The 27990-nt window shown below is 45.8% G+C and overlaps 2 protein-coding genes across 2 annotated transcripts; one reads left to right on the top strand and one right to left on the bottom strand.

Annotated features, from left to right (window-relative positions):
• Positions 1–611: 611 nt before the first annotated feature.
• PPP1R2 (protein phosphatase 1 regulatory inhibitor subunit 2) lies at positions 612–8803 on the bottom strand. The gene is made up of 6 exons (XM_068107411.2): positions 8377–8803; positions 4799–4906; positions 4592–4666; positions 4375–4472; positions 3025–3159; positions 612–1314 (listed from the first exon to the last, which is right to left on the bottom strand). The coding sequence occupies exons 1-6, from the start codon at positions 8472–8474 to the stop codon at positions 1262–1264; spliced, it is 567 nt and encodes a 188-aa protein (XP_067963512.2). The 5' UTR covers positions 8475–8803; the 3' UTR covers positions 612–1261.
• A 367-nt stretch (positions 8804–9170) lies between these two features.
• Positions 9171–27305, top strand: LOC137418245 (transmembrane protein 107). The gene is made up of 5 exons (XM_068104263.2): positions 9171–9536; positions 24311–24378; positions 25818–25918; positions 26016–26112; positions 27002–27305. Exons 1-5 carry the CDS (start codon positions 9450–9452, stop codon positions 27066–27068), a joined length of 420 nt encoding a protein of 139 aa, XP_067960364.1. The 5' UTR covers positions 9171–9449; the 3' UTR covers positions 27069–27305.
• The last annotated feature ends 685 nt before the right edge of the window (positions 27306–27990 follow it).

Genomic DNA, 27990 nt, shown 5'->3' with positions numbered 1-27990 from the left:
CACGGGGACCGCGAGGGAAAGACAGCACAGGGAGACCGCGAGGGAAAGACAGTACAGGGGGACCACGAGGGAAAGACAGCACACGGGGACCACGAGGGAAAGACAGCACACGGAGACCGCGAGGGAAAGCGCACACGGGGACCGCGAGCCACATTTTAACGGATGCTCTTGGAGTTTGGTGTTAAATCTCAGGGACAAAGTAGTCATACTTGCTTCGTGTATAGGTGGAGGTGAGGGCGGTAGGATAACCTAGGAGATATGTACACTCACAGGTGAGCCGTCTCGCCTGGGTTCAAATCCCGATCCAGATATAAAATGTCATCCTGGTCCTTCACAGTCCGGGCGAAACATCAATCTGTACAACCTCCCCCGGATGGGTACTAAACCGGGTGTCCCGTCCCATGAACCAACATTAGTTGGTGGACGTTAAAGATCCCAGAGTTCCTTTTGCAAAGAGTAAGTGAGTTATGGCACAGCCGCACCTCCTCAGCTAAAGATGCATCAGCGCAGTGGTGTGCTGCATACGAAAGAAGAAGATGCAAATAAATCTTTTTAAAATGTCAGCCAGAGTCATAAAGATGGCAATAAGAAGCCACAAGCAAGGACAGCAGTGACAAAACTCCTAGAGTTTATTCTCCTGCGGGACAATAATAAAATAAAACCAAAGGAACAAAACATCGACAATGTCAGGAAATCCATTAGCCAAACCTACAAAGCAATCGGTGACTTGAGTGACGAGCATGTCATCATCCCCATCCGAGGGTACCAATCACGTACACATTATACGCACCACTCGAGTGACGAGCATGTCATCATCCCCATCCAAGGGTACCAATCATGTACACATTATACGCACCACTCGAGTGACGAGCATGTCATCATCCCCATCCGAGGGTACCAATCACGTACACATTATACGCACCACTCGAGTGACGAGCATGTCATTATCCCCATCCGAGGGAACCAATGACGTACACATTATACGCACCACTGCACGGCAGAGCGAGATGGCGCTCTGATGACTAATTGAAGCTTTTGCAAACCTGTGCTCGTTCGTTTTGCCTGCATAGTTATTTATTCTAATGATTAAAGATAAGCTTCGGGACGAAGCAGCCAATAGGAGGGTTTCTGGTGACTGATGTGAATGTTCAAGTCTGAACGCTGTCCCATATCCTGAAGCCATCAGCGTGCCTCGTGCAATACTTTTAAAATGCAAAAAACTGCTAAACTTTCATAAGGCAAGCTTTTTATGCATGCGCGTTTACTTCCGCTTGTTTCCGGTTGAAATCTTCTTTCCTGCAGAAGTCGTCACACCTAGACAAATAAAACAGGTTTGGGTCACTCATATGTTCAACGAGTCCACAATAATTACAATGTTGACAGGATGTGCACCAAATATGATGTGGGAATGCAGGAGATGGATATGGGGGGGGGAGATGGATGGGGGGAGTGAGTGATGGATGTTGGGGGAGGGAGTGATGGATGGGGGGGGGGGGAGGGAGTGATGGATGGGGGTGAGGGAGTGATGGAAGGGGGGGGGAGGGAGTGATGGATGGGGGGAGGGAGTGATGGATGTTGGGGGAGGGAGTGATGGATGTTGGGAGAGGGAGTGATGGATGGGGGGGGGGGGAGGGAGTGATGGATGAGGGGGGGGGGAGGGAGTGATGTATGGGGGGGGGGAGGGAGTGATGGATGGGGGGGGGGGAGGGAGTGATGGATGGGGGGGAGGGAGTGATGGAAGGGGGGGAGGGAGTGATGGATGGGGGGGAGGGAGTGATGGATGAGGGGGAGGGAGTGATGGATGGGGGGGAGGGAGTGATGGATGGGGGGGAGGGAGTGATGGATGGGGGGGAGGGAGTGATGGGGGGGGGGAGGGAGTGATGGATGGGGGGGAGGGAGTGATTGGGGGGGGGGGGGTGATTGATGGGGGGGTGATGGAAGGGGGGGGGGGAAGGAGTGATGGATGGGGGGGAGGGAGTGATGGATGAGGGGGAGGGAGTGATGGATGGGGGGGGGGGTGATTGATGGAGGGTGATTGATTGGGGGGGGTGATTGATGGGGGGGGGGTGATTGATGGGGGGGGGGGTGATTGATGGGGGGGGGGGGGGTGATTGATGGGGGGGGGGGTGATTGATGGGGGGGGGGGTGATTGATGGGGGGGGTGATTGATGGGGGGGTGATTGATGGGGGGGGTGATTGATGGGGGGGGTGATTGATGGGGGGGTGATTGATGGGGGGTGATTGATGGGGGCGGGGTGATTGATGGGGGGTGATTGGTGGGGGGTGATTGGTGGGGGGGTGATTGGTGGGGGGGTGATTGGTGGGGGGGTGATTGGTGGGGGGGTGATTGGTGGGGGGGTGATTGGTGGGTAGTGCTGGATGGGATGGGGGAGTGATGGATGTGGGGGGGGCGAGTGATGGATGGGGGGGAGGAGTGGTGGATGGGGGGGAGGGTGATGGATGGGGGGGGGGTGATGGACGGGGGGGGGAGGGTGATGGACGGGGGGGGTGATGGATGGCAGGTGATGGATGGCAGGTGATGGATGAGGGAAAGACATGCAGAGGAAGGACATGGGGGAGGGTGGGAAATGAGGAGGTGGGGAAGGACATGGAGATTGAAAGGAGAGGGGAAGCAGGATGGAGTAGGAGGAGGGGAAGGAAATGGTGAAGGGAGTGTAAGTGAATGTAGCTCAGCTTGGTAGTGCAGCATGTATATGTTCACACAATATAATCCATGCTTAAAAATTCAACAGGATGTGTTTGTTTTCTCTTTGCAAAGATTATTCGTCCATGCTCTTCTCCGCCCTCCCGTCCCCAACACTACCGCCATGTTTCCCCCCTTTCCAACCACACTGTCAACACATTGGTGGCTCCACCTCTCCCTGCAATGCTGTTCTATCATATCCTGGAACGTTTGTACTACGTATCAATGTGGACATGCACATCTAACTACCAAGGAGCAGCCAGCCAAATCCTCACACCTGAGCAAACAGTCATCATCCAATTAAATCTCATCCATAGTACCGTTGCTGGCTGATGCTTCCGCACTGTTCTCATCCTCCTCTTCCTCTTCCTCTTCGAGAAGGGCTCTGGCTTTGCGAATAAACTGGCCCTCGTTGTAATGCATCTTTCGGTGCATTTCAAACTTCTTCTTCTTCTCTATGGATGCATCGGAAGAACATACATGCTAAACAATAAGCAGGGATCAAACAATGGGGTTCAAATCACAAATGCATTCCGCTACAGGCACTGGGTATGGGTGGGTACAAAGAGAAAATGAGAAACGTGTGGCACTGTTCCACTTGTGTGCGGCACATTTCCATTTAGGGGATTTGAAATTTGGAGGAGGATGTTGTATGCGGACAATTTGGTGGAGAGTAGGCAGGAGATGCAGGAATTACTGAGGGAGTGGAAGGAAAAATTTGAGAAACATGACCTGAAAATTAGAATGGAGAGGTCTGAGGTAATGTGGGTTTAGCAGCAGAGAAGTGAAACGAATATACAGTATATATACACAAGTATATATATTTGTCTACTAAGTCGAGGCTCGTGTAAGAGCTAACACAGAAAACATATTATAAAGGGAGTGGGAGACAAGACGGGCAGGGAGAGGGAAGCACAACAGTAGAGAACATTGGGAGATATGTGGAAGGGAGAGGGCTGGGGCGTGGTACACGGGATAAACAAGATGAACACGACAAGGGGCTTTCAGGAAAGAAAACGGAATTTGAGAGGTAGATTTGGGGTGTATTAATGGGGGTAGAAAAGATCAAGGTTTTGGATGGGGGAAGATAAGAGATGGTGGTGAACAGCTGTTTTAAAGATCTGGAGGGAGGAGTGGGATTGAAGAGAGTGAGGGAGTTTGTTCCAGAGGCGGGAGAAAAGAGGAATGAAGGAGTGAAGGTGAGCAGAGTCTTGATTTTGGCAGATTCACCAGAAAAGGGTTTCTGGCAGATCTTGTGCGACCTGAAGGAATATTTGGGGGACAGAGCACAGACAGAGCTGGGGAAGCTCGGCCAGAGAGGAGTCGGTAGAAGACAGAAAGACCACCAACCTGCCTGTGGTAAGAGAGAAAGACCCTCAGAATCAGCTTAATCATGGGTTACGTTTTCACCCATGGCTGCGAACATGATATCTCAAAAAGTTGGACTGATTCGGACAAAATTTTGGGGACAGGTTGGGTGGGTGACAAGGATGAAATGATTCGATTTTGGTGAAGATCCAAATCCTTATCAGGCCTACCAGTGAGATACAAAACGTAAACTGTTCTGCCTGGTGGAGGTAAACGCTCTACTGAGTGTCGTTCCAGTTCACCTTGAAATTGTTCCATGGTCCAGAGTAAGGAAGGCAAAAATTTAAGTCAACAATAATTACCATGTTCCTCCGGTGAGAGTTCCTCGTCATCACTGCTCGAATCACACTCATCGATGGCCGTTCTCCTCGGTGCGTCTGTCTCAGACACCTGCGCCAGTCTGCAATAAGAAGCCGCAGGACGGTGTTTGCCTCGTCTTACAGAGACGGAGTACGAGGCTAACCTGATATCAAGAACAAGTAATGATTAAAAACAACAACAACAACAACAATATTCCACCTGGAACCGAGTTCAGAAGCTTGCAGTTTTGTGTCCAGTTCGTCATCACTACTGCCATCTTCACCACTGGCTGACCTGTGGGTGGGAGTCCTGAATGCTGAGCAACAGCGATCCCAATACGACTCCCGGGAGCAAATTCCCCAAAATTGACCTCAAAAATACACGTGTCTTTTTGTGGTTTGGAAGGTCTTGTGTGCAGTAGGCTACCTGTTGTACGGAGTGTTTGGTTCATCAATCTTCATCATGCCGTAGTCCTTTCCGGCTGGGTGGTACGTCGCCAAGATGTTCATCTCATCCCATTTTTGTGATTTCTTCCTGGAAGAGGAAAAATTCCAGTTGTTTAATTTGGTGGTGAACTGGTTAATTTTTGTTACCCAGATGCACAAATATTTAATTAGTGAGTGAAAATGTCAGACAAGGTGGCACAACAACACAATGTTTTAGATTTTAAACAAGAAATCCTTGACATTACTGTGAAAATAAAAATAAAAGACAACAAAAGGTTATTCGACCCATCACTTGTACACACGACTTGTTTGTTCTGCTCTTTTTCCGCATGTGGAACAAACTTCGACACTTTCTTCAATGTCATTCTTCCCTCTAAGTCTTCAAGACAGGTGTTCACCGCCATCTCAGATCATTCACAATCAAAAATCATGTATCCACACTCGTTAACCCCTCTCCTCCTTCCAAGTTTGCAGCTTTTCCTTCCTGAGTGTGCCTTTGGATCAATCTCGTCCACCTGGTGTGTCCTCCACGACACCTAATTCCTCCACAAACCCATTGTCTGTCCAAGTCTCCCTCGAATCAACCCTGCTGTAGGTGTTCCCCTCCATCCCTCTACTGTCCCTCCTGTTCTATAGCATTCTGATCCGTTCAGCATTCAAGCTTTTCCATGATCCTCAACTCTGTAAAAACTATAACGGCACTTGGTAGAGTGCATACCTCCCTCAGGCTGTATCCCACTGGTAGGCCGGATCTGGATCCAGACATTATCCAAAATTGAATTGGCTTGTTCTTGTCACACACCCAAACTGTCCACCAAGTTTTGTCCGAATCCGTCCACAACTTTTTGAGATATCATGTTTAGCCCTATCGCTCAATGGTGAAGGATCACAAAAAAAATAAATTCTCAGATCCAGATCCGGATCTTCACCAAAATTGAATCAATCCGTCGTTCTTACTGACCAAACCTCTCCACCAAATTTCGTCCACAACGTTTTGAGATATCCTGTTCATAGACAAACAGACAGACAGTGGTGAAAACATAACCTCCATCCACCTTTGGTGGTGGAGGTAACAAAACTACAAACTAAAAATAGTCCTGCATATCATGAGGGCATCAGGCTCAAGAAGAAACAATTAAGTGTTCGGAGGAGTTTGCAGAAGAACGTAAAAAAAATATTAAAATATTACATACAAACATCTATCAATATTATTAAAGGAGGAGTTTCCATCCGTCCGTCCATCCATCCGTCCCCGAAGTACTCCACAGTTTTGGGGCTAATCCCGCCAAACTTCTGTGGAACATTTTGGGATGCCACCCATGTGAAACTGCTCCCTATCCGAAGAAAACACAATCACGAGTTTGGCATTCCCATTTTCGCCATTTACTGCATGTGGAGACATTCGCTGGTTCGACAATACTTCAATACAACAGTGATTTTGAGTTTCCACCCAGATGGCACCGCTTTAATCCATGCTAAAATGGGTCGGAGGTTTCATACATTCCTAAATACAAATATAATTTTGAGCTTCCATCTGTACGAAGTGTTACTTATCCACCCTTGCTCGCCGGCAGATTCGTCTGTATTCGTTATCACGTTACAACGGCATTTATATTAGTTTACTTTACAAGTGTTTGTTAACATTGAAGTTTGTTAGATTAACTGGAATCATGTTGTTTGGCAGGAATATTAATTCTCTCATCTCCTCTTCCTGTCCAGGCTGGAATTCCGCAAGGCAGTGTTCTGGGCCCTGTGCTTTTTCTGGTCTTCATCAATGATCTCTCTGACTCTCTTGAAAATCCTCTCTATATCTTTGCTGATGACTCCACTCTCTGCCACTCCACATCTCAACCCGCAGATTGGCAGTCTGCCGCCTCCTCACTCTCTGCAGACCTGGACAAAATCACAAACCGGTCAAACAAGTGGAACATGTCTTTCAATCCTGACAAATCTCACACTCTTACGATGTCTCTGAAAAGACAATCTGGAAAACGCCCCCGTCTACTTTATCAACAATCCTCTTGAAGAAGTTCTGTCACTCAAGCTTTTGGGTCTCACTATCTGCCATGATCTTTCCTGGGAAAACCACATTTCCAAGCTGGCCTCCAAAGCCAGTCGCCGACTGGGCATCCTCCGTCGTGCGAAGTCCTTCCTTGGTACGAACGAGCTCCTCGCCACATACAAAGATTGCACTCCCTCTTCCACAACAGAGCACCCTTGCACTCCCTCTTCCACAACAGGGCACCCTTGCACTCCCTCTCCCACAACAGGGCACCCTTGCACTCCCTCTCCCACAACAGGGCACCCTTGCACTCCCTCTCCCACAACAGGGCACCCTTGCACTCCCTCTTCCACAACAAGGCACCCTTGCACTCCCTCTCCCACAACAGAGCACCCTTGCACTCCCTCTTCCACAACAGGGCACCCTTGCACTCCCTCTCCCACAACAGGGCACCCTTGCACTCCCTCTCCCACAACCATTAGGGATCTTTTTGAAATGAACATTTCCTGTTCCCACCATTGGTTTGTAAACAGGTCTCATAGAATCCTCAGCTCAAAATGCCTGGAAAGGGTTCAAATGGCTGATCCCCAAAAACCAGACATTGCTCTGCAAGTTACAGCAGTGGTGGAAAATCTTCACAGGATAAAGTTTCTAGGTCATTGGCAGCCAGGTACAGCACAGGTATGAGGAAATGTACACAACAACAACACCTGCCATCAAAACAAGGTCAGTAATAACACCGCAACCATTACCATAGAACCATTACAAGCAGATCAAGTACAACCACAACTAGAACGGCACTCAGTAGAGCGCACAACTCTGCCTGGTGAACAGTTTACGTTTTCTATCCCAATGATAGGCCGGATCTGGATTTGGACCTGAACCAAAATCGAATCTGCTTGTTCTTGCCAACTAACCAACTCACCTACCAAGTTTAGTCACAACTCGCCCATAACGTTATTATCACTTTATATATCACTTTTCATCTGATCTCTCAATGGGGAAGAATCACTTAAAATTAAATAATTATTGTAGCTAAATCCATATTCAGATCTTCACCAAAATCGAAACGATTAGTCCTTTTCACACACACAACCTTCACAACCACAACCTGCCCAAGTTTTGTCCAAATACGTCCACAACCTTTTGAGGTATTCTGCTATATATAATTTTTGGCCAAATCACTCAATAGTGAAGAATCCCTTAAATAATTCCCATATCCGAATCCATATTCAGATCTTCACCAAAATCGAATCTGTTCGTCCTTGTCAGACACCCAACAGGTCCACCAAGTTCCGTCCAAATCCATCCATAACTTTTTGAGATATTTTGTTCACAAACAAACGGACAGACAGACAGGGGTGAAAACATAACCTCCATCCATCTTTGGCGGCGGAGGTAAAAATAATCACCGCTCGCAAGGTACGTGCAGGTAAAAGGTAAATCGATTACATTTACAAATGAAGAAAGATAATAAATTAATGATGAAATAAAAACTAAAAACAAATCAATTGTGGTTGAACAGAGTACAACTCCAAGGGATCGATCGAGCTTACATGTCCTCATCGTCTTCCTGCGCCACTACAGCTGCTTGCCCAATGAAATCGTCACTCTTGTGTTTCAAGATTCCCCTCTTGGGGATTTGCTCCGCCATCGGGGCACGGAACGTACGGCACAGCACGCAGATTCCCACAAAAGTGCCCAAAGACTCCGCCTCTCCCGTGTTGTGAACTCCCGTCTCGCTTCTTCTTCTTCTTCTTCGAAATGTTAATGGCGGTTTCAGTTGCTTCTTCCTCTTCTTCCTCGTCCTCTTCTTACTCTCCCTCTTCTTCCTCTTCTTATTTGCAATTTAAATGGCGGTTTCAGAGACGCGAGAAGCCACGCAACGAAACACCGACAAGATGACAAGATCCGATTCGCTTTTTAAAGCCGATTTGCAGATTCGAGGGCGTTGGCGAACGTTCTTCAAGAAACTTGAGAACTGAACAAACTCGGTTAATTTTGGGACATTTGAAAATGTCAACGAACACGTGCTAATTGTGTCATTTATGAAATACGTCACTATACACATTGTGACAACAATTGAAGGAGAATGATTGGTAAATATAAAGATATTTTTCCGACATAAACAAATAATTGACAAAACAACTACAGCGAACTAACCTATCATGACTACCAGCCATTGCATAAAATTAAAATAATTACTGTATAACAAAAGCAGTGAAAATATAGGAACGTATCAGTTTATACATTGAATAACAATGTAACCCTGGATTTTAAAATTTAATCTTGTCAAACATTTTATTCATGGAAGACAATTTGAAGCGTCTTGGAGTTAATCTCGCGAGATTTAACAAACGAGATCTCGTGAGGTAATAGTTGCCAGGCAACAGCGTCTCGACCCAAATCGAAAGACTTCTCTTCGCTTTTAAAAAACATCAGCGATATACAATCGTTTTATAATATTTGCACAACGGCCAATGATATCGTTTTCTTTTCTCGGAGTTTATAAAAAGTGTTGGTCTTTCTCCGCTGTCCAATAATCGTCCAGTGAGTGCATCAATCTCTCGAGTCTGGGCCTGCAGATTTCACTTGAAAACGTGTTTGTAGTTATCGTAACACTTGTACAATGCCTGTGGCAGATAGCGTGATTCCAGGACGCTTTTTGACTGCAATTTCCCATCTGGCTATACTCGTGGTCATCCTTTGGTCAAAGGTGAGTTTTCTCCATTAAACCTGAGGAAGACTCATATGTTATTATAAGACTTGTTTTTTAAATGCTGGTTAACAATGAAGCTACCAACCCTGAAGTTGAGAAGGCAGTGGGCGGAGTTTAGCCGTACTTGAACCTGATACGGCAGTGGGCGGGGTCTTAAGAGCTAAGAAGCTCCGCCCACATATTTGTCAAAGTTTATAAACAACAAACATACACTTCAACACCTGAGTAACAATCACTTCGTCCTTGTCACACACCTAACCTGTTCACCAAGTTTCATCCGAATCATCTTGTTTGAGATATCCTGCTCGCAGACGGACGAGGTGAAAACATAACCTATTGGTGACAAAGGTAACTATTATTAGTAAGTGCCTCATGGATGTGTTCAAAGCTCTTGTAGGCTAGTGGCCAAATGAGGTTTTGGGTGGCATACCCCTACCCAAGGTAGAACAAGTCACAACCTATTTTTTCTTGAAGAGGGATGTTTGGGGAGTTAGAAAATCATGGTTGTGAACCTGAGATCATTGCACAACATTTTGAAAATCACGTTTACATATGTACCACTGCAGACTGCAAAAATGGATTTAATCGCCACAGATTTTGGCTCATATTGGCTCATATATTTGTTAATACTGGTGCTACAAACACAAATTTGGTACCAAAATGTGCGGAATGATGACATATATATCTGTAAAAACCATTTGTGATGTAACAAAGGCTTTTGTGTGACCTACAGGCAAAAATAGTGGAATTTTACTCAACAAATCAGCTTCGGGTTTACCAATAAATATCAACAAAAACATTAATTACTTCAAAAATATTGGACTTGCAGTCATACTTGTTACATCAACATAATCCAAGTTTATTTACCCTTTGAAAAATATATCTAATGATATAATTGTCACTGAAATGATATAGTTATAACTGAAATCATATGTCGCCCCACTAATGCTGACCGATAGAAATCCCGAAGCAGATATGCAACATGAAGAATTGACTTAAGATTCTGACACAATTGTGAAAGTGACTTTTATAGACATCATGTTGATATAAGCTATTTCACATATGACGATAATGAATTCATAACATGCACTGTAACTTATGTACATCTATTACATGAAGTAATACATGTAATACATTTAAAAGTTCAGTCACGCTCTTCATCAGTGCTGTCGTCAAAGACAACAGAATCATCAACATTTGGACAATCGTCTGCACTACACGAGCAGAATTCAGTGCAGGTCAGTCCTGCAGAGATACAATGACATGTTCTGCTCTGCCTACAGTCATCGTCGGTGCAGTAGAGATGCGTGAGATCTCGAACCTCCCTTGGGGCTGCATCCTTTTGGAACATGACAGGCTCAAGTTTGTTGTCTCTGACCTGCCATCCATTACCATCGGGGTTCCAAAGTACAGGCTTCGCTACATGGCTGTGGGTCCATATCGCCACCTGGTAATTTGCTCGCTTCAGATGTTGTTCGAAAGCATCGTCTGTTGGTGGGAAGAGAGATGCCGGTTTGTCACTTGTGCAGGCATAAACATAACGAAGTTGGTCGAGTGTGTGACTTGACTTTGAACCATACAACGACAGAGCATATTTTGTGGCAGTGCTGACGACATTGGTTGTATCTCTGGTTTGGCCTAACCGTGACAGTGGTGCCAAGTGTGCAATGTTTTGCTTGAGTTTCGAATATGCAGTGCGTTTCCCGACTTTGAACAGCGAGGAGGTTGTGTCACAGCCACTTATAGCATGTGATGCTGGCAAGCAACTTGACGTATCCTGACCGATGTCGTCCGTTATTCTGTTGACAGGAATGAATCTCTGACGATTCGTTGTTTTTGTACAGTGACCTGCATTCATGTACACTTTGGTGTCCCCAAACATGCCTTTCCCACAGTAATAGATGAGTAGGACCAACACGTCGGTGTCATCACATCGTACAATGACCCTTGAGTGTGCTCTGGCGAGATGGATAGCATGTAGCAGGAGCCGTGTGTCAGCCTCCTCATGTGTGCTGAACAATTCAGGCAGTTCCCGGATGCCTCTATGATCCACAACTTTAACTAGCAGGCCATCGTTAAAGCCTCCTGCCAGTGTGACAGATTGGTTTTCCTCAAGCTGCAATTGGGCGGCTACTGTCAAGTAACTGCAGAGGAAATCGGCAAACGCTTATTTGTTTGTGGTGTTCTTCAGGAACTTCCTGTAGTTTGGAACTGTGCGTTGTCCATCGATGACATATCTGGGTGTTGACTCTCCACCAGTGCGACGTTCTCTTTCCAGCTGCTTGATAGAGAGTGGTACATCATACCTGTCAAAAACCAATGTAACTGATGTCACACCTTGGTTACTAGCAAGCAGTGACTGAATCTTCTGCATTATGGTACGTCCGCGATCGTCAAATGTGTCAAACTGGGCTTCATCAAGTGCCTGAAGTAGTGCCATCCCATCAATGACATAAGCAGTATCATGTTGGTCAGAGGGTTCGAGCACCTGGACTTCCTCGCAATTAGCTTCTAACTTCTTTGCCAGATCCTCCTTGTTGGTTTTTCGCATTGTCCCATCATTGTTGAAGAGGGACGGTGGCACAGGAGCCAGTTCATGTGTCAGGACTTGTTCCAAACTGACATCGCGTTTCTTTGAGACAGCAAGCAGCCGCCGGAAAAGTACTTCTGAATCCACCATCAATTTATCTCGTTTGTTGGTTGTCATGGGTTTTGACATGTAAATACCCTCCGAGGCAGTTTGATCAACAGCCACAGATGTGAGGAAACGTCTCACCTCATCATAGGATACACAGTGTCCTAATTAATGAAGCATGTCAATGAGATGCTTGCTTCCCAATTCATGATGCACCTGCAAGGCTAAACCAAGCGTTATTGTGGAGTACACTCGACGGCTCTGTGATATTATATTGTGACAAATGGCGATCGTCCTCAGGTTGTTCTTCATAACACCTTCATCACTGCAGCTGGTTACATTCGTGTGTGATTTCTCACTGGTGCACCACTGAATAAAGTCGTAGAGTGTATTAGGAACGAATTCTGCACAGTGCTGAATATCTGTTTCCTCGACAGGTGCATACATATTTCCAACATGCTCGATATCAGCCATGTGCTTCCTCAGGATACCAGCTGCAGCATGCAAAGTATGCATTTCACTATCTATGGCTGATGGTACATCAGACGGGATGTCTTCATATTCTGGTTCATCAGTCATGCTCTGCAGAATCGTGGCTTTTCTCAGGGCATCACCTAAGGTCACAGAAGAAGAGCATATGATGTCAGTGTGGCCATCAAATGTTACACAGACTATTTGGTCACCATAATATTTAGTTAATCGCTCCTTCAACTTCCAAGTTTTATACTGTTCTGCATTCGTGGTACCCAGTGAAACCAAATATCCAACGTATTCATCTTTCAGGTGAACGAGGGGTGTCACTGTCTTAGTTTTGGAGAACACAGTTTGTTCCAGATAACATTTCAGATCATCAAAAGCTTCATCATGTAATGTGCCCATTGTTTCCTCTCCTGATTTACGAATTGCAGCAGTGATGTTCCGTTCTGAAATATAGTGTGAATAGCATAACCTGTGGTACTTGGCATCATAGGTGAACAAATCTGGAAAGGCAAGCATGCGCACGTGTATTTTATTGTCTTGTCTTTTGTCAGCTGCTGCCAGAACTTTTTCTCTGGTGGACTGTCCAGTTCCTGTAGATACCGGTGTAAGCTTGTTTCTGGAAGTGTTGGATTTTCCACAAATGAAGCAGTTAGTCCTGATGTCAGACCCAGCTGTTTCATTTCTGCTGATTCTTGTGTGTTCTGTTGCCGCAGACGCGCATGGTTGCTGGTCGCTCTCACTGGGGTTGGATGTGGAGATATTTGACTTGCTGGTATACTTGGCCCGACACGATTTATGGAATGATACTTTCAAATCAAGACTCAATATGTCTTGTTGCAAAGGCCAGATACTTTCATAAACGTCATCTTTTCTGATTTGACTTGCTTTGAAGATTGCACTCAAACCATTAAATGTTGGGTTCTTTACAACTTCTTGCTTTTTAGGGTTGAGGGGTTTAAAGCATATGATGCAGTGGTCAGTGTCAATTTTACGACGCTTCACAACAGGTGGTTCCAGATCCATAATTGCAGATCAATTGTCAGCACAAGCATCTGAAATGAAATAATTAAAGATAAGTATATATCAGTAGTTTTAGAAAAAGGCAATCAAGCTCAAAATTGATTTTCTGCAACTGGATTTAAAATCATTCTTGTTTGATTAATGCATATACATGTATTATAAATTAATCAATGTCGGTTACTTTTAGGGGGGGGTGACATATGGTTTCGGTAATAACTCTATTAATTCAACGGATTTATCTTTATGAGTTATATTTCTAAAAAGGAGAATGATAGAGGGTTATTTTGATGTAATATGTAGTAATACAACTCAAATACTTATGAAGAAATTAATTGTTTAGTTGATATTTATTGGTAAACCCGAAGCTGATTTATTGCGCAAAATTCCACTATTTTTGCCTGTAGGTCACACAAAAGCCTTTGTTACATCACAAATGGTTTTTACAGATATATATGTCATCATTCCGCACATTTTGGTACCAAATTTGTGTTTGTAGCACCAGTATTAACAAATATATGAGCCAATATGAGCCAAAATCTGTGGCGATTAAATCCATTTTTGCAGTCTGCAGTGGTACATATGTAAACGTGATTTTCAAAATGTTGTGCAATGATCTCAGGTTCACAACCATGATTTTCTAACTCCCCAAACATCCCTCTTCAAGAAAAAATAGGTTGTGACTTGTTCTACCGTGGGTAGGGGTTTCTCACATTTTAGGCCCCTTTTTTAATTTGGCCACTAGCCTATTGGGTTCGTTGAACATTCGGTATCAGACTATGTCACCTGTTTTACGTCTGTTGAACTCAGGACATTTTGCCATCCTAATGGAATATCATCAGGACTCCACCTCGGATCCAGGACATCCAGCGTTTGGTACAAAGTTTTAAACAGTCAACTAAAAAGATGTCAGTGGATGCAGATGAGTTGTCCAACAAAGTCGCTCAGTTTCAGCTCAGGTATAACGCTACACCTCGTGCAGTTACAGCAGTTTCTCCGGCACAGTTGTTATTTTAAAGAAATGTTACATTGCGTCTGGATTTGATCAATCTCAGGTAGCCTGTACAGGTGGGGAAGTATCAGGATAAGCAGGAATATCATGGTGGAACCACAAGGCCGTCGCTGTATGGTCTGAAATGGAACTAATTGCAAAATAAAACAGGGGCAATACTTCTGGTGCTCACCTGGTAGATTGAACAGTATACTGCACTGACTAAAGGTATTTTAAACCAATTTGAATGGTTTCTAGAAGACAGGGCAGCATGTAGAATCATACTAACATAATCATAAGACTTTAAACAAACAAAAAAATACCTATTTTAGGGGGCAACCCCTACCCTTTCCCCCCTCCCATCCTGTATACCTCCTCAGACCCCAATTTTTCTAATGCCTTGAACAAACATTGGTACATCATGGGTGATGAAGGTTGTGGGCAAGTTGCATCGAAATTGTGTGTCTCGGTTCTGAGAAAAAAGCAAATCCTATTTTGGGGGGGTCAAACCTGGATCCACTTTGACACCGGTAAATCCCCTTCTACCCCATGAACCCCTTTCGACCCCGATTTTTTTTAAATTCCGTGAACAAACTTAAGTCACAACACAACAAATATCCTTTGTGGCAAATTTGGTCGCAATCCCATCAGCGGTTTCAGAGGAGAAGTTTCAAGTGTTTACGGATGGACTGATGGACGGACGATGCACCATCACATAAGCTCCCCTGAATTTCGTTCCAGGTGAGCTAATAATTTGTGTATTTTAGCCCAAATTCACCATGGCAATGTATATACGGAGAGTGAATACATGGTTTGCATTTGTGCATGGTAGCCCCAATTTATCTGGGATTCTTTTGATATTACAACTTGGTCTTTATGTTATGGCCCAGCTGAAAAGCAGCACCATATAGAGAGATTGGTACCATCCATATCTGTGTGTCCATTTTGTTGAAGGTGAATTTTGTGAAGCCCTCCAACACAATATTAGTCTCAACCAAGTGTTCCACTCCACTGGAAATCAAATATATACTAAGTGCGTGTACAATGATTTATACTTGGTATAAATTCTTTTTTATTGATTGCCGGTATCCAGTGTGGAAATGCGAATGGTTCGGTGGATGTGTGGAGTATCGTTGGGAAAGAGGAAGACAAATGATGAATTGCGAAAGATGATGGGAATAGAGCCTGTGATTGATGCTGTGAAGAGGAACAGGTTGAGATGGTTTGGTCATGTGTAGAGGAAGGATGAAAGTGACTGGTTGAGAAGAGTGATGGAAATGAATGTGGAAGGAAGTAGAGGACGGGGAAGACCGAGAAAGACTTGGCTAAAGATGGTGGAAGAAGAAATGCGGGCAAGGGGGTTAACAAGGGGAGATGCAGGAAATAGGGCAAAATGGAGAGGATTGTCATGGGGACCGCAAGGCTAACCCCCGCTCTAGCAGGGAAAATGGCCTTAAAATGCCTGTTGTTGTTGTTTGCCGGTATCCAGTGTATACATGTATATATTGAAGTCCTGGTTCATTTCAGCCTGCCCAATCATTGTCTAAGCATGGTCATTCTGTTTGTGTGTATTTTCAGATTTGACAAGTATGGACTGTGATTTGCGAAAGGATGATGCAATGCTTGCGACAAAACGATAAATTCCCCCCTTTTGGACCCCCACATGACTGAAAATACTGACAGGCCTCTCAGTCTACGAGATGAATCCAGAATATGTTCCAGTTACAGCAGATGACATCGACGAAGACTTGACCATAGCACAGCAGTCCGGCTATATGACAAACGTATGGCTGTATGGGACAAGTGCAAATGAGAACCAAACCAGAAACAACAGGAGGACGTACACATGGTCGGGGAATGGCGGAGTGTCAACTCACACAATGGCTCATGTCTATGCCAGCATGTGCTGATTTGAATGGTGCCATGTAGGAGGTAACGGATACAGAATATGTGACAAGCGAGCAACACAAATATATGACAAAATCACGGAAGGCAAAGACAACAAGAATACAACTTGTCTCCATGAGTTTCTTCTGGATAGGAATCCTTTCTGTGCATATGCGAATCTGCATAGCATCACCACTGGTCTTTCTGTTTACTACAGACTCCTCTAGGGCCTTGCTCCCCCAGCTCTGTCTGTGCTCTGTCCCCCAAATATTCCTTCAGGTCGCACAAGATCTGCCAGAAACCCTCTTCTTGTGAAACGGCCAAAATCAAGACTCTATGCTCACCTTCACTCTTTCATTCCTCTTTTTCCCACCTCTGGAACAAACTTCCACACTCTCTTCAATCCCACTCCTCCCTCCAGGTCTTCAAAACAGCTGTTCACCACCATCTCTTATCTTCCCCCATCCAAAACCTTGATCTTTTCTATCCCCGTTCATACACCCCAAATCCACCTCCTTCAAATTCCGTTTTTGTCCCCCGTCGCATCGCGGAGCGAAAGGAGGACTATGGTTTTACCCTCTGTCCGTGTGCGAGTCCGTCCGTCCGTCCGTGCGTGCACTGCAATATCTTTATAAAAGTAAGCGAAGGACCGAATTCTAATTTGGTGTGTGGGTGCAACTAGGCATATGGAAGAACCCTATTGAAAAGTATTGGTTTGGTCAATAACCCTATTGAAAGCAACATCCAAGATGGCTGTCACCATATCTAAACCTTGTGAGCGCAATATCTTGGAAAGTAAGGGGCCCTTTACACAGGATGGCGACCTTTGTGCCTCCCTTGTGCGACCATAAAATTTGCCAGGTCGCCGTTGGAGGCTCAAAGGAGGCAGAATGGTTGCCTAGGTCGTTCAAAGGTGGTACACAGGAGGGTCAGACATTGCCATGGACGCCATACATTTTTGAACATGTTCAAAGCAGTCACACAAAGGGTGCCGAGGAGGTTAGTTGCTCAAAGGTGTCTCAAAGGAGGCAGAAGGGAGGCACAAGCATTGCCGTGGTTGCAGAATGGAGGCACAGTGGTTGCCCAATGGTCGCCAGGGAATAGATGCGTTCTGCTGCAAATTTTCCTGTCAATCTGGGCGATGCTTCTGCCTCCCTTGTGCCTCCCTTGTGCGACCAATAGCGTGCATTGAACGATGACTGTGGCGGCCGCTGTGCCTCCATTCGGCGACCACGGCAACCCTTGAGCCACCATGGCAAAGCTTTTGCCTCTATCCTGCCTCCTTTGAGCCACCTGTAGTGCCTCCTCAGCCTGCCTATAAATAGAGGTATAAATAGAACCACCAGGTCCGTGGTCTCCTTCTGTGCCTGTTCATCCTTCTTCTAAGGACAGCAATGGCCATCTGGTTCACCAGCAGTGCTTGGTGACCTTGTAAGATGGCAGTATGCAAGAGGAGTTGGTTGTTCATCCCAAAATCTTTATCTTCTGGAGATAAAAAAAAGAAAAAAAAGATGTTCTCACTTTGGCAGCTCGGATGAAACCGAGGGAAAAGCGCCAGAATCAGGGCATATACAGTCACGTGAAAAAGTATGTACACTCCATGTAAAGTTTTGACTTTTTCAACATATTTCAACATACAGCGATTTGATCTTCATTTCAACAATATTGAGAGATAAAGGTGATATAATATAACAAATATGAAACATTTACATTTTGTAGTCCATTGTATAATTTAAATAAACATAAATGCAAATTTCGCATGTGGAAAAAGTAAATACACCCGTGGCTCTCATAGGTGGTATTGGCCCCTTTGGCAGAAACAACCTCAAGTAGGCATTTCTTATAACACACTACCAGTCTCTGACATCGACTGGGAGAAATTTTTGCCCACTCCTCCATGCAGAATTCTTTCAGCTGTGCGATGTTTGAGGGGTTTCTTGCATGCACAGCTCGTTTCAAAACCCCCCCCACAACATCTCGATGGGATTTAGATCCAGGCTTTGACTTGGCCATTCCACAACCCTCCATTTCTTTCTTTTCAGCCATTCCTTGGTGGATTTACTGGTATTGTAAGGGTCATTGTCATGTTGCAAGGTCCACCTTCGTTCGTTTGAGCTTCAACTTTCCAACAGATGGCCTCATATTATCCTCAAGCACCCTCTGGTACAATGAAGAATTAATAGTGGATTCTATGATGGTGAGCTGCCCAGGCCCTGATGCAGCAAAGCTGACCCAAACCATAATATTTCCACCACCATGCTTTGCAGTTGGTATCAGGTTCTTGTGGTCAAATGCTGTCTTTGGTTTTCGCCAAACATGTCTTCTGGTACTGTGGCCAAATAGCTCTACCTTTGACTCATCTGTCCAGAGCACATTGTTCCAGATATGTCCAGATAGATAGGTTCCAGGTAGGTCTTTGCCGAGGTGTCCATTGGCAAACTTTAGTCTTGCCCTGATGTTCTTTCTGGACAGCAAACGTTTCCTCCTGGCACACCTCCCATGTAGATCAAATTTGTGCAGCCTCTTTCTAATGGTAGACTCGTGCACTTTGACATCAACAGTGGCAAGAACTACCTGTAGGTCCCGTGATGACATTCTGGGGTTCTTAGACTTCTCTCGGCATCTTGCGGTCTGCTCTCAGGCTGAACTTGCTGGGGCGGCCTGGCCTGAACAAGTTGGCAGTTGTTTGGAATCTTCTCCACTTGTAGATGATCTTCCGGACAGTCGAATGATTGATTTCAAATTGTTTGGAGATCTTTTTAAATCCCTTCCCAGACTCGTAAGCATCCATAACCTTCTTTCTGAAGGCCTCAGAGAGCTCTTTTGATCTAGGCATGGTGACGCCACACACTTCAACAACAAAGAGCAAACCAAACTAAATGTCTGAGGTTTAAATAAGACAGGTTCCTCCAAGATCCTCTCTAACGATGTTCTAATCATTTGCACCTGAGCTGGTGCACCTGATTCTAATTTTAGGTATTTGAAGTAGTGATAAATGTAGGGGTGTACTTACTTTTTCCACATGCGAAATTTGCATTTACGTTTATTTAAATTATACAATAGACTACAAAATGTAAATGTTTCATGATATTTGTTATATTATATCACCTTTATCTATCAATATTGTTGAAATGAAGATCAAATAGCTGTATGTTGAAAAAGTCAAAACTTTACATGGGGTGTACTTACTTTTTCACGTGACTGTATATACCCAGGCACTCCAGGTTGCCCAGCAGTCGCCAGGGGTCGCCCAAACAATGCTCAAGGGTCGCCGAGGAGGCAGAAGCATGGCTGAATGGTCGCCCAGTGGTCGCCGTTAGTTGCCGTTGGTCGCCGATGATGGCACAGAGGAGGCACAGAGGAGGCTCAATGGTTGCCCAAACATTGCTCGGGGGTCGCCTATGTAGCTTCTAATCGCGTTGGTTGCCGTAGGTTGCACAGCGGAAGCAGGCAGGTGGCGCAGTGGACGCACAGGTCGCTCGTAGATCGCCATGAAATGCCCGACAATTGCATTTTTGGTGGTTCAAGGGAGGCACAAGGATCGCTGGAGCAGTTACATAGAAACAGGATTTTCTGGGTTTCGGCGACCATTGAGCGTCCTGGCCATTTTTTGGTCGTTCAAAGGTGGCACAAAGGTCGCAGCCCTGTGTAAAGGGGGTCTAAATGAACTACTAACTTCTAATCTGGTGTGTGGATGCATCTCGGCATAAGGAAGAACGCTCTTGAAAATTGGGTCGCCACGTCAAAATCCAAGATGGCCGCCACCATATATATGTCTGAACCTTGTGAGCGAAATATCTTGAAAAATAAACGAACTACTAACTTCTAATCTGGTGTGTGGGTGTATCTTCGCATAAGGGAGAACGCTATTGAAAATTGGGTCGCCACGTCAAAATCCAAGATGGCCACCTTGCGTCTTCCACTTTGTCAACTCGCATCACTTCACCGACGGGGGACCTAGGCGTAACGCTTGTTTTTCCTGGAATTCCCTGCAGTGTCCATCTTGTTTATCCAGTGCACCCCACCACAGCCCTCTCCTTTCCACAGATCTCCCGATGTCCATGTCGCCTGTTGTGCTTCCCTCTCAATCCCCCTCTTCTCGCCCGCTCCCTTTATTATATGTTATATGTTTTATCTTTTACACGAGCCTCGACTTGGTATACAATTTTTTTTTTAATGGCCCGAAACATTTTGGATGAAAAATCTGGCAACCGGCGATCTTAGGGGTAAGGTTGTATATCAAGTGATAAAACAGAGAAGGCCAATAGCTACACACCAATATCACACATTTTGCATCTCTAGGGACACTGGCCTTGCTAAAAATCACAATTGGCCTTGCTAAAAATCACAATTAGCCTTGCTTCCTCTGACCGATACCAACCAACCCGTTGGGACTGCGGGACTGGGGACTTCTGTTTCCGGTCCCTCGAGCAAGGAAGCGACTTCGACCTCTGCACGGCATCAAAGTTTAAGTATTTTCCCATTCGTATCTTTGTCAAATTTCCACTCGTTATTTTATTGTGTATGTGTTACTGTGTGTTTCTAGTTAGTGTTGGTTTGCAATTCGTGCAAACTTGTGTATAATTAATCGTTTTCTGTTGGCACCTCGTGCGCAACCTGGTAAGTTGAGGCTTCTCTCCCCCCCCATCGGAGTTTTGTGAATGTAAGTTCTTTCCTTCACGGTATTGCTCATTTCTTAGATTTTTCTCTTCTCCCCCCAACATATACCCTTTGTCTAACGTTTTAAATACAAATATCTATATATATATAAAACAAAGTTTGTGTGTGCGTGTGTAATGTTTCCGATACTCCTAAACGGAGAGGCTTACGTGCTTGATATTTGACATAGACATGGCCATTGAGCGTGGGACGAACATGACCGAACTCAAAATATTTGACGATCCATATTTTTTATTCATATTTACCTCGGCGCATTTCAGCGAAGTACCCGCTAATCTCAGCCGGTTCCAGAGCAGCTCGCTGATTCGCTCAGAGCGATCACGTGATGTTCCATTCCCGCCGCTCGAGCGATCACGTGATATTCCATCCTGTCACACGTCACTTCACCTTTTATGCGATCGTGTTTTGTATCGATTTTGTGCGATATGAATTAAAGAAGTCTTTGAAACAGCTGTGAAACGTCTTTCCACAACCCTTCCGTAACCGATTGGTTACGTCTTCTTCACTTCACCTTTTATGCGATCGTGTTTTGTATCGATTTTGTGCGATATGAATTAAAGACGTCTTTGAAACAGCTGTGAAACGTCTTTCCACATGCTTCCCCTCCCCCCTCCCACCATGACTCCTCCCCTCCCCCCTCCCACCATGACTCCTCCCCTCCCCCTCCCACCATGACTCCTCCCCCTCCCCCCTCCCCCTCCCATCCCTCACCCTCCCCATTCCCCCCTCCCCCCTCTCTCCCCCCATTCCCCTCCCCTCCCCCCGTTCCCCTCCCCTACCCTCCGTTCCCCCCCATTCCCCTCCCCCGCCCGGCAATGCCGGGTACTTCTGCCGGGTCCCCCCTCCCCTCCCGCTCCCCCCTCCCCTCCCGCTCCCCCCACCCTCCCCTCACCCTCCCATCCCTCACCCTCCCCATCCCTCACCCTCCCCATCCCTCCCCATCCCCCCCTCCCCCTCCCCCTCGTTCCCCTCCCCTCCCCTCCCTCCCCTCCTTCCCCTCCCCTCCCCCTCCCCTCCGTTCCCCTTCCCTCCCCTCCCCCGCCCGGCAATGCCGGGTACTTCTGCGAGTATATCTATATTTCCTTCTATCCCCGTGGGCACGTGTGCTTGTTGTCTCGCCCCACCCCCTTTATCTCCTTTTCTTCCACCTCTTCCTTCCATTTCCAGCCGAAACTCGCTTTTCCAATTCTAGTTTCCTCCATCTCATTTAACCCTTTCTCTGATCCACGCCCTTACTTCACGGACTTTCCCAGATTGTTTTTCACGGTTTTGTTTAAATATGTTTAAACTTTCCCCTGCAGTGCTTTATTCAATAGTTTATTACAACACGGTGTTTTTTTTCCTATTTAAAAGGCTTTTTTCAATTTCATCAAATCATTCCATTAAAAAAAAAAAAAATTCTATCTCTTACAGTCATTCCTTTCTACATTCTCTAAACACCTTCATTCCACCCCTCTATCGTTTTCAAACGGATCTCACTTGAAAATCACAATAAACCCAGGTTGTTATAAATGTTCGTTTTTCATTAGTCATCCACTTTCTAAACTCTCCCCTCACACTCCCCACTCACCCCTCCCTTTCAATTCTCCCCTCTCACCCCTAAATCTCTCCACTAGTACCTTCCCTTCAAAACTCCCTCCTTACCCCCCCCCCAACCCTACCCTTCTAATCTCCCCCCCTCCCCCTACTATTTTTCTCAAATTCTCCTCAAAGCTGCCACCTCCACCTCCTCTAGGGCCTAATTCACAGGTATGAGACAAAGGCGTGGCAATGTAAAAGGAGCCAAAGGCGTGTCAATGTAAAAGGAGCCAAAGGCGTGTCAATGTAAAAGGAGCCAAAGGCGTGTCAATGTAAAAGGAGCCAAAGGCGTGTCAATGTAAAAGGAGCCAAAGGCGAATCAATGTAAAAGGAGCCAAAGGCGCGTCAATGTAAAGGAGACAAAGGTGCGTCAATGTAAAAGGAGCCAAAGGCGTGGCAATGTAAAAGGAGCCAAAGGCATGGCAATGTAAAAGGAGCCAAAGGCGCGTCAATGTAAAAGGAGCCAAAGGCGCGTCAATGTAAAAGGAGCCAAAGGCGCGGCAATGTAAAAGGAGCCAAAGGCGCGTCAATGTAAAGGAGACAAAGGTGCGTCAATGTAAAAGGAGCCAAAGGCGTGGCAATGTAAAAGGAGCCAAAGGCATGGCAATGTAAAAGGAGCCAAAGGCGCGTCAATGTAAAAGGAGCGAAAGGCGCGTCAATGTAAAAGGAGCCAAAGGCGCGGCAATGTAAAAGGAGCCAAAGGCGTGGCAATGTAAAGAGCCAAAGGTGCGTCAATGTAAAAGGAGCCAAAGGCGCGGTAATGTAAAAGGAGCCAAAGGCGTGGCAATGTAAAGGAAGACAAAGGCGCGTCAATGTAAAGGAAGACAACGGCGCGTCAATGTAAAAGGAGCCAAAGGCGCGTCAATGTAAAAGGAGCCAAAGGCGCGGCAATGTAAAAGGAGCCAAAGGCGCATCAATGTAAAAGGAGCCAAAGGCGTGGCAATGTAAAAGGAGCCAAAGGCGTGGCAATGTAAAAGGAGCCAAAGGCGTGGCAATGTAAAAGGAGCCAAAGGCGTGGCAATGTAAAAGGAGCCAAAGGCGTGGCAATGTAAAAGGAGCCAAAGGCGTGGCAATGTAAAAGGAGCCAAAGGCGTGGCAATGTAAAAGGAGCCAAAGGCGCATCAATGTAAAAGGAGCCTAAGGCGCATCAATGTAAAAGGAGCCAAAGGCGTGGCAATGTAAAAGGAGCCAAAGGCGTGGCAATGTAAAAGGAGCCAAAGGCGTGGCAATGTAAAAGGAGCCAAAGGCGCGGCAATGTAAAAGGAGCCAAAGGCGTGGCAATGTAAAGGAGACAAAGGCGCATCAATGTAAAAGGAGCCAAAGGCGTGGCAATGTAAAAGGAGCCAAAGGCGTGGCAATGTAAAAGGAGCCAAAGGCGCGGCATTGTAAAAGGAGCCAAAGGCATGGTATATATATATATTTTTTTTACTAAACTGCAATAATAAGTAAAACAAAAAGTCCTTTGAATGTACTATGTAGTTGATGCTGATGGTGAATCCACAGGAAGACAACGTCCTGGCTTCGTTGCCTTTGGAACACAAGCAAGAGGAATTCCATCGCGTTGACTCGCAGTGAGTTGGATTTGGTGTTCCTGTTGGAAAAAGTTCATTGAAATGTGCAAACTTTGCTTTTCTCAGCAGATAAGGTCTTGGTCATTTTGGGGTACTTTCAGGCACATTCAATGTACGAGTGTGTTTGTAATTTACAATGTCACCTGCGTGCGCGTTGTTTAACTTACTCGGCCAAAAGAAACACACGGTCCCACATGGATTTGAATAATCGCCTCCAACTTGCGTTTGTTCACCTGGTTGTGCACTTGCATACTTAACATTTATGCTTCAAATCAGCTCAACGGATCAGGACATAAGAGGCCAAACGGAACAGCAGAGGGGGAAAACACCAACAGCAGAGTTGAAGGACAAACTAGAGCGAGACTTTGACAAATATGAGGTGTGGGGAGGATAGAGGTTATGAAGGATGTATGCGGTGGATAAGATGGATGGAGAAGGAAACTGTCTTGGAGGGGGGGGGGGGGGGGGAAACCTGGACATTTGGGAGGGATTTGGGTAGCAGGATCATGGTTTTGGGAGGTATAAAAGATCATGGTTTTGGATTGGGGATGATCTAAGATGGTGAATAGTCGTCTTGAAGACCCGGAGGGAAGAATGAGAGAAGGGTGGAGGGAAGCAGAGGGTGCAACACCAGAAAGGTGAAAGACAGAGACCACCGACCTGACTGAAATGAAAAAATAGTAAGCCCATAAACTCAGCTTCAACGCGGGAGATTCCAATTATCTTGAAGGCCTTCGTTTCCATGACTACAAGTTGATAAAGTTGTTTACCAAACAGTGATGATCATAAGAAAAATCACTGTTCTGGCCTGGCAGGATAGCCAAGACCCCTCGAGATACACACACTCGCCTCTGAATTGTGTCGAACCTGTGTTTGAATCCCGCCACAGCTATAAACTGCCATGACGGTGGTTCACAGGTACGACGAGGCATCAACGTCTCTGCCATCCTTCAGATGGACATGAACACGGAGGACCGCCTGCCAGCACCGGCCGGCCGTTGGTGGAGCTTGAAGATCCATCGGTGTCTTACACGAAGAGGAGAGCCATCTCCAACACACTGAACAAATTACAAATTCCTACCCAAATCACCACCATTCTAATGTTAGGCCTGGCCAGCCGGTTCGTGAAAGACTTTTCGCCAAAAACGTTCCCTGACCGATCGCACAACTACATCGGGGGAATCATTGGGACCATGAAAGTAGTTGTCATAGTCAGAAAAAAACCACATTGGATTGCATTTCATAAAGGAAGGAGCATGTCAGCTGTTCATGTCTCAATCACACACGTATCATGTATAGTAGTTGTTGTGATGACCGCTTGGGTAGTAACCTGCCATAAAAAGTTACTATGAAAGTCTCCCATTGCCGATTCCACATCACATGTCAGAAGCTGGTACAGAGTCACATGTGTGTTCATGTGTGTCATATGTTTTACCCAGATTAACGGTTGGTCTTTGGCTCAGCATGGCCTTGCTGTCCATCGAGCTCTTGGGCTTCTTCATCGGTGCCTCCATGTTCCACATGTCACAATCTCTCCTTTGTATCCTCCATGGCTCGGTTACCCATTGGTATGTTATGGTACTCACATGAAAGAATGAATCCTTATTCGTCACTTCCCTTCACCTGGCTCGTTCCAGCCCTATGCGCGCACACCTGCGCCTCGATCTCCCTCTCGCTTTTTGTCACAAGGTCATGGGACAGTTGCACCTTCTGGTTCATCTTCGCTTTCTGCAGGTGAGACTTTTGTTCCTTTATCGACAGGTGGACTTGCACTTGGCACCCACTGACTGCAACACAAATGGAACAGTTTCACAAAGTTCGCCAAATCTCAAGGGCGCAAAGATGAAGCGGTTCGACATCAACTTAATAGAATAGATCAATAGTCACATTACCTAGGCCACAAAGGTGCATACCCACTGGATTTCATCGGGTATACATACAGATCACTATGGGAACTTCCTGTCATGAAGTGCAGCGACACCTTGTTTGGTAAAAATCTCCATCAATCCTGCAGGTGCGTGTGGAACAATACTCAGTTAAAGGCAATTTAAATTGGACTCAGGTTGTGGTCATTCTGCCTCAAATTATAGAGGAACCTTTATGGACTGAAGTTTGAGGTTCAACTCAAAACGAGGCCATTGGCACCATTACTTGATGCTCGGGTGGCGAGATAGCTCAGTTTGTCTTGATGGGGTTCCAATCATCCCCCATCCTCACCCCGTTCAGATGACGTCAGCAGGGGGCGCTGTATCTCGGATGGGGGAGGTAAAAGCAGCAGCTATCCCTTATGGATTCACATGGTGGACATTAAAGATCGCACGGCAACTCGAGCGAAGAGTATAGGCCAAGGGCATTATACTCCGGTACCCTGGTCCAATTTCCTCTTTCTAGATGTCAGATTATATTAACGACAATGCGGATAGTTCATAGAGGAGAAAATGGCAGTCGATGAATTGTGGATAACTCAGACATTATAGGCCATATGGTCTCATCCTGTGGTCTAAGTTTCCTTGTATAGATCCCCCCCCCCCCCCCCCCCCCATGTAATAAACAGCGTGATTGGCCAAGATGCCTTTCCACATGGATTTGATCCTCATTCGGGTCGTTCTCCCCGTACCCACAGTGCATTCCCGGCCACCACTGAACTATTCCTGCTGGCATCCACGTTGAGCAAGAAGAAGATTTTGTAGAGTTAATTTTGCCACTTAAACACCGTAACAATGACTAAATGCCATTTGTCATGTCTTGCACACGTTTGTGAACTCTTAAGTTGTTCCATTCGTTCATTTTTTCCACGTGATGCAACCGTACTGTACTCCGGGTGCGTTAACAGCATGGTGAAATTTACCCAGCATGCCAAGTCGAGTTGTATCAACAAATCAAAGGTTCTTTGGAGCAACATTGTGTCAATAAAATGGCAAAGTTAAGAGGTTGTGAGGCATTGCAACTGCAATGTTACCAAGCAGCTGCCACACATAGGTGGGGGAAAGGACCCACCTGTGCACCGCATCTCCGTCTGGGCAGACAAATCCAGGCTGTGCAAGCTCGTTTTCACTTCAAGGGGCCGGAAGGCGTACGTACAAGCACGACAGAGTAATAACAAGCATGTTCACAATGATGGATTCCCAAACAAAACTGGCAAAATGGGAGAGAAAGCAAAGATAGAAAACAGGTTGACCATGGGGCCAAAGAATACAGGAAATGAATCGGTACAGCTGGCTTGAGGCCTTCCTCCTAGAGCCAGCTGGCAGCGCCTTGTGCTTAACACTACGGTCTGTACATTCAAGATCAATATTGTCCCACGAATACAGAGAATGAATGGGATGGCAACAGAGAGTAACCCAGTTTTAGGACCGGCAGAGAAGATAACGGAGAAGGAAATTGAGGAAGCGATAAAAGCAATGAAGAGTAGAAAAGCAGGAGGGCTGACGGGAGTTGTGGGAGATATGTTGAAGGCAGCAGGAAGTTGGGGTGTGAAGAGAATGACAGAGATCTGTAATCTGGTGGTGAAAGAAGGCCGCATTCCAATGGATTGGGAACTGAGTACCCTCGTCCCTCTATACAAGGGGAAAGGTGACCCTCTGGAGTGTGGCTCGTACCGAGCGATAAAGT

The sequence above is a fragment of the Myxine glutinosa genome, chromosome 2 (assembly GCF_964187855.1).
Source record: "Myxine glutinosa chromosome 2, kmMyxGlut1.1, whole genome shotgun sequence".
Lineage (NCBI taxonomy): Eukaryota > Metazoa > Chordata > Myxini > Myxiniformes > Myxinidae > Myxine > Myxine glutinosa.
Note: the sequence above shows the minus strand (reverse complement) of the source record. Positions and strands in the feature narration are given on the sequence as shown.

Coding starts and splice junctions, on each gene's coding strand:
- PPP1R2 (XM_068107411.2), bottom strand. CDS start 8,474: ATGGCGGAGCAAATCCCCAAGAGGGGAATCTTGAAACACAAGAGTGAC. Junction 3,160..4,374: donor ACTCTCACCGGAGGAACATG/GTAATTATTGTT, acceptor ATGCATCCATAG/AGAAGAAGAAGAAGTTTGAA. Junction 1,315..3,024: donor GGAAGCATCAGCCAGCAACG/GTACTATGGATG, acceptor TTATTTGTCTAG/GTGTGACGACTTCTGCAGGA.
- LOC137418245 (XM_068104263.2), top strand. CDS start 9,450: ATGCCTGTGGCAGATAGCGTGATTCCAGGACGCTTTTTGACTGCAATT. Junction 24,379..25,817: donor TTCCATCGCGTTGACTCGCA/GTGAGTTGGATT, acceptor TGTTTTACCCAG/ATTAACGGTTGGTCTTTGGC. Junction 26,113..27,001: donor TTCATCTTCGCTTTCTGCAG/GTGAGACTTTTG, acceptor CCGTACCCACAG/TGCATTCCCGGCCACCACTG.